This window comes from Lipotes vexillifer, unplaced genomic scaffold (genome assembly GCF_000442215.2).
Source record: "Lipotes vexillifer unplaced genomic scaffold, Lipotes_vexillifer_v1.1 scaffold302, whole genome shotgun sequence".
Taxonomy (NCBI): Eukaryota; Metazoa; Chordata; class Mammalia; order Artiodactyla; family Lipotidae; genus Lipotes; species Lipotes vexillifer.
In genome coordinates, this window is record NW_006798913.1 from 1,047,189 (window position 1) to 1,054,498 (window position 7,310).

General features: G+C 40.3%; 1 protein-coding gene across 1 annotated transcript in view; it reads right to left on the reverse strand.

Annotated features, from left to right (window-relative positions):
- The window catches only part of PRIM2 (DNA primase subunit 2), a 272,677-nt gene that overhangs the window by 6,496 nt on the left and 258,871 nt on the right, over window positions 1-7,310 (reverse strand). The window contains exon 12 of the mRNA XM_007471183.1: window positions 1,187-1,255. Coding sequence (XP_007471245.1) covers window positions 1,187-1,255 — 69 coding nt within the window. The remainder of the gene's footprint in view (window positions 1-1,186; window positions 1,256-7,310) is intronic.

Sequence of the window (7,310 nt, forward strand, 5' to 3'; positions counted from 1 at the left end):
GAACCAAGACCCCATTTGCTGTGTGGCCAGGCCAAAAAAAAAAAAAAACAAAAAAAAAAAACAACTCAGCACATCGTGGTAGCTGATGATGAATTCAATACATGTAGCATCTTTTTTGGGAAGGTCACGAATCCCTTTGAAACCTGATAAATGCTCGACTCCAAAAACACGCATATGTACTTAGAGAAAAAAATGTTTCAGGAGGTGCATGGACCTCTGGTGCATTCTTGGCTGTCTTTCCTAGGTTAGGAAGCCATGAACAGGACCAGTACTTGCAAACTGGGGGTCTGTGAGCTAAGTCGACCTGCAGATGTGCTGTTGGCCTGCACACGGCCTTAAAACTTGTCAATGTGAACGTCTCTAACAGCATGACTTCTTCAGTGGTGTTCATCTCAGGCAGTTTCACTTTTTTGGGTTATCTGCCTGACCCCTGCAGGCCTCTGAGTTTGTGACCTATGCTTTACACCTCTCAGGACCTACTAGCAGGCCTTTTGTATAGGAGGCTGGCAAGAAAACAACCAAACACGCTTCCCTGATTCTCTTGCAGCTAGGTCACCATGCAGATAAACACAAGACTTGGGAACTAGATTAGGGTAACGTGAGTTGGCAACCGCAGGTAAAAGCATCCAGTTTTCTACAAGAAAGATGGCAAAAGCCTTTGGTTCTTCTGGACAGCTGAAGCCAGTGTTCCAGACCTACTCTGAGAAGTGGTTACCTAAGGCCTGTGGGTCCAGTCCGGCCCAGAATTTGCTCTTGTAAATAAAGTTCTACTAGGACAGAAGCAAGCCTGTGCCTTCACACACCATCTGGGCTGCTTTTGCACGAGAGCAGCAGATGGAAGCAGCTGTGACAGGGAACACGTGGACCACAAAGCTTCAAACTTTCACGACCTGGCCCTTCACAGAAAGTTTGCCAACCCTTGGTCTTATCCCTAGCAGTGGAGTGGTGGGTGGCAGCCATAGTAAGATATTCTCAGGATGTAGCTTCTCTTAGTTACAATATTCCTGGTTCTGTAGCATCCAAGCTTAATTCCCTGGCCCTTCTATAAGCAACCTCATACCGTGTAATAATTCCCTTTCCACTGAAAACAGCTGGAGTGGTTTCTACTGCTACAGCAAAAAATCCAGAATGAAACAGAGTAACAAAAGACAAAGGATCAGGTTATAAAGTTTAAAAATTTACTTACATTATGTGTCATCTCAAAGAACTTCTGACAGGCTACCTGGTAATGTGTCCCTTTTACTAAATCCAAAATCTAAAATAAAGGGAAAAAAGTGAAAGAAAAATTAGAAGTTAAGTTTCTAAACCACTGTAGCTCCTGGTTGCCAGCCTTTTCATAATCTTCATTCCAGAAAGGAAATGCATTAAATCATGTAGCACGCTGCACCCCTGCAGCCTGGACACTGTGATAATTTTGACATCATACAGTAGCTGTTTAGGTTGGCATTAAACCACTGATGACAAGAGATAGTAAGTGATCTTGCTGACCTACCAAATGTGAATTTCAGTAACTTTACCTTGACAACAAGATGAAAACAGATCCTAGTATTATGACTTAGACAGTTATTGCCAGAATATCATATTGCAACATTTCTTCCAAAACTGTAGATATAAATCTAGTAATCTAAAATGGTTGCTGCATGAAGCAATCAAGTATACTATTTAGATTTTTGTTTTCCACATTACCAGTTTATACAGATACAGCATAAAATACAGCTGTGTCCCCATCAGAAAAATTTAATGTAAACTTTGGATGAGTATCTGTGGAGAGGGAATGCTTTTGCCTTCAATCAGATTTGTCCTTTTTTGAAATGAAGTTATTTCTAGTAAAGCTCAGCAGAATGTGAGAGTAAATAGTCTATTCTGACCACCTATTAGGAACATCACCCTATCTTTTGTGAATACAATTTGCTTTCCAATTCTACTTCATGTAATCTCTTCAGAACAGCACAAACTCCCATCCTTCTTAGCAGACTGCAATGACAGTTGAAATTCGTCAAGTTTTATCACCTTTATCACCTCCCCTGACAAATAAATAGAATATATATTTGGCCTGTTCATAAAACACAGTAAAATGCTGAAATTAACAGACAGCCTCAAATGAAGGAAAAAATAATTCTGGAGAAATGTTAATTTCTATCCCTTTTCAAAAGGCTGACCTTCCTATGACAAAAAGAAATGTACATGAAGTCTCAAATTCTTGCCATCCTCATTACTGAATATAGCTTACATCTTTTAACAGATATACACAAAAAATTACAGTGCAGAATGGGCATCACATTATACTGACAAGAGTATGCTTAAAAGAACTGTTTTTCTTTGACTGTCTTATAGATTACATTTCTAAATTTCAGGTCACATTTTATTAAATCCTACGTGAAATACCTGGGTAAATGCCAACCAATCACAGCACCCAGGATTCTGCCTGTCTGCCTATTTGAACTGTCTACTTTTCTTGAATTATTAGAGCAAAAGTGAAAAATAAATCAGTTTTAAATGAATGACTATAAACTTTTAAAATGAAGAAAGTCACAAAGTTTTTAAAGTAATGCTAACATTCTGAGCTCATATTCGCCTATGTTTTTACACATATGAGATAAACTTGCAGTTGAGTACTGGCAAACATCAGTGATACCAAGGTATGAATATCTATGAATTACAATTTTGGAGAAGCAAGGTCTTCAAACATAAACTCAAGTTTAAATGATGCCATAAATTACCTGAAGAGAAAATGAATTCACAGAAATAGACAAAACTCCCAACTGTATGGTATATAATAAACTCCCTTTATTTAAAAACAAAACAATGAATCTAACATCTTATTCTGTGTATATACATTTCTTGTTTATATATATACACATATATGGTATATTTAGATATCTTCCTTGCAAAATAAATATGTTAACATTATATATAACAATCTAATATATATGTTTGGGAAACATGCTATAAAGAAATACTTATAAGAACCATACTAATAAAAATACCTAGTTGGGTGACATACACATATACAAAAGTTATTATGGGAAATTGACATCTCGCCACAGAATGTGAGAAAAACTGATGTACCTTGAAATTTTAGGTTCCATCAAAAAATTAAATTTAGATTAATCACACAACAATCCCCTCTCCACCCCATCCCCTACTCCACTCCAGAGACTAGGCTCTTCCTTAAGGAAAATTATTCACTTTTCCTCTGACATTTTTCTTCATCTTTCTAGGAAGAATTTTTATTTGAAGTTGTCTTGCAAATTCATAAATAAATCATTTGCCTATCTATCCTTAAATAACTTCACCTATCATGTTGCAGCACATTTAAGTGGATGAAAGTTTCTGCACAGATGTAGAGGTGTAATGGGGAAAAGAGGCAACAGGGTGTTTTTCACTGGCTAGGAAAGTTGTTCAGGGGAAGATAAATTGAGTCCCAAGGAGAAGAGAGAGGGAAGAAGAAAGATAGCAACTAACAGGTCAGGGAGACAGTAAGTGAGCCAATAGGAGAAACCTGAGAGAAAGACTGCTCTGAGGTGACTGAGTATTACTAGTAGGGACTGTCTTCATTTCTCAGATGAAAAAATATACCCTCTTAAAATACGTGAGTGTGTCTGTCTAGTGTGGGCCATTTAACTGCAGAAAGAATTAAAAACTGAAAAATCATATGCAACTGAATGATCTTGTTTTCCTTAAGAGAGTTTTTCCTTAAAAAACTTACATGTTTTAAATTAAGATAGAACTTCCCTGGTGGCGCAGTGGTTAAGAATCCACCTGCCAATGCAGGGGACATGGGTTTGAGCCCTGTTCCGGGATGATCCCACATGCCGCGGAGCAACTAAGCCTGTGTGCCACAAATACTGAGCCTGCACTCTAGAGCCCGCGAGCCACAACTACTGAAGCCCGTGTGCCTATAGCCCGTGCTCCGCAACAAGAGAAGCCACTGCAATGAGAAGCCCACGCACCGCAACGAAGAGTAGCTCCCGCTCACTGGAACTAGAGAAAGCCGGCGTGCAGCAATGAAGACCCAATGCAGCCAAAAATAAATAAAATAAATAAAATTTTAAAAATAAATAAATAAAATAAAGATAGAAAATGAGAAATATTACTAAAAAGAAATCCAACAAATAAAAATATATACTTTAGTTTCCCATTATGATCTACATTAAAGAGATACAGGAAAAGACAAGGAAGGGTCTTGTACGCTGAATGAGGTTTGGTTTTCCTGAGTGGAACAGGGAGCTGCTGCAGTGCTCTAAGCACTGGAGTAAAGCGGACGACTCACATTTTCACAGGATGTTCTACTGCTGTGCTGGGGGCGGGATGGAGAGTGAGCTCATTGCAAGAGTCTAGGGGACAGACAAGGGGGGCCTGGACCAGGTGCTGACAGTCATTGTGGGGAGAAGGTGTGCAACTAGAGATAGAAGCATTTCCCACTTTGTGGCCATGGGCTGTTTTTGAAAAACAGCTGTTCTATGTGAAAACACTCCACAAGGGCCTGTCCCCCCATGTTCTGGAGTAAAGAACCCTCTCCCTACCCCAACTGACTTCCTAACTAAAATGCAGTAAGACGCCCACATATCAGTAGGAACTAGTATGTAAAATAAATGTAAAACACCACAAATACCACTTACTAGTCACTAGGCAATGTGATGAGTAAGAGTGTGAGGCCTCAAGCCCCCTGGAGTCAGCACCCACCCCGTGCTGACTTCAGCCTTTGCACTGGTGAGTCTGCTGCTCTGCTGTCTGCACACAGCACAACTGCAGACCACCCCTGGCACCTTCTCTTCTTAAATTTTCTGATACAAACACCCCTGGCAAACACTGTATTAAGATATCCCACAGGGGCTTCCCTGGTGGCGCAGTGCTTGAGAGTCCGCCTGCCGATGCAGGAGACGCGGGGTCGTGCCCCGTTTCGGGAAGATCCCACATGCCGCGGAGCGGCTGGGCCCGTGAGCCATGGCCACTGAGCCTGCGCGTCCGGAGCCTGTGCTCCGCAAATGGGAGAGGCCACAACAGTGAGAGGCCCGCATAACGCAAGGGAAAAAAAAAAAAAAAAAAAAAAAAAAAAAAAAAAAAAAAAAAAAAAAAAAAAAAAAAAAAAAAAAAAGATATCCCACAGGTACGTCTATTTTGAGGATGGTGCTGGTGCCATGTGCTGATGGTTGGGTGACTCCAGGGCAGGAAAGACAAAGCTAACAATCAACAGGAAGGGAAAGGAGAAGTGGGGTGTAAGCAAGACACTAAAATGTAGTTCGTCAAACAGGAGCAAAAACCGAAATGTGGCAACGAAACACCAAAAGCTAAGAAGGACAGTTGTCCGGAGGGCTGTGTAACGGAACTTGGAGTCAAAGCTTCAATTCTCTGCGATATGTCTAAACAGCCCTGGAAGAACTCAGAGACACTGAGAAGGCTGACTGCCAACTTGGCCGGGCTGACCAGGGAGGGGCCTACAGCAACGTCTGAAACGCATGACAGCTGTGATCACTAAGCCACCCTTCCTTCCTGAAATTCAGGGTCTTAGGAAGAGTTGGTCTAATTCAGAATTTAAATTTTTTGTGTAGTCATAATTCAAGTGACCTTTTTTTTAAAGTGCTAAGTTTTAACAGAAGAGTCCGTGTCCCTGGGCTGTGGACAGATATGCCTGACTCATAGCCAGATGACTGTGAGTTTGAAGAGATGTTAGGTTCAACTAGAAGTGGTATGCTTTTCTTTGAAACTGAAATTTTTCTTTTATGTTTTCTCAAGAATAAAGAAATACTGGATGTGGTAATATTTTACGATGTATCAATGTTGAACTTACCTACCTAACCATGTTTTTTAAAATATGCTTTGCTTGGGGGGCAAGGGTGCATAGCTAGTTAGTTCATAATGTGTGTGTTTACATATATTTTTTGTGTTGGTCATATGTTGAATATGACATTAAAATTTTTTTAAGAAAAAACATTTTGTAGAAAAGCCAGAATGAGGAAATAGGCAGTAGTGCTTTTGGACAGTGTTTGTCTTACAAGCAGAGGTCCTGAAGGGCCAGCTCCCCAAGGCTGGGGGCTCAGAGGCAAGACTGGCCAAAGGGAGGGTTCAAAAGAGAACCAGAGAGACAAACACATATACACAGAGTGGAAAACTCTACAAGAAGAAGGAATATATGGAGATAAGAGAAGATAAATAGGAAGGTGAAAGAAGCAGGTGGGAGGAAAGTGTAGAAAGCCCAAGAAATGTGATCAGTGAGACAGAGCCACTCTCAGCATGGCCCGTAGATGTCACCATGCAGCCCGCAGCCTGCAGCTGTGCTCACCCATCAAGGACACAAACCCCCTCCAGCCCCCACGGTCCTTCTGGAAGAGCCACAGCACACCACGGTTTCCTCGTGAACCAGCATTAATACCAAACTAACAGTTCTTTAAGGAGGAAAGCAAATCAAGTGCCAATTCCGATGCCTAGGCTAGAAGTTTCCTAATTAGGCTTTAGAAAAATATATTAGACAATCTGAAGAATCTTATCAAATAAAGGCTTATTTGATGAAAACAAAAGATTATTATTTAAAGAAAAATTCCAGTGAAGGTCTAAGAACATTGCTCAAATGGCAATTCGAGTTTGGTTTTTAATGCCAATATTTCCAGGCTAAAGTACAAAATGTGAAGCTTAACAACTGTTCTAATACATCAGTAGTCAAAAGGCTAAGAAAAATTAAGAGGAATAGTGGTATTAAACTACTATATTTTGGTAACTCATATTCTTTAACTTTTTTCTCTCTATATCTTAAACTACTTATCAGCTGACTAAAGTCCATCAAGAAGAATATTAGTTTTTCTTTTGTTTTTTTTTAACAATGCAGTTTGTCATCTTTACAAGAAAAAGTTCATCATATTTGTACTTCCTAAGTTTGGTAAAATCATTAATTACACCTCATCGACTATTTCATCCTCAAGGCAAGTTACTGTTTGGTTTTGAATCCCAATTAAGTGGCTAATAACCAAGATATCCTTGCAGGGGAGGGGCAAACAGCAAATAAGGCGACAGTTTTCTCATTTGATTGGTGACAGATCACAGCCGTTGACAAACATATGTGATACAGAGTACCGGTGGGAAATGTTATATTTATACTTATACACACACATATATACGTATACGAAAATAGAAATATAGATAACATTTTATAACTTAGAGCCACCCTTCCTTCTCCCTTCTGATGCTCATACTCTCAGCCACCGAGACGTCCTCTCCGCCTTTGCTTCAGCACCTGCCATGAGCTCCAGATGGTTCTCTGGCGGCAGAATGCAGCCAGCCACCTGCCCATCCTGGGCTGCAGGGAGGAGACGCTG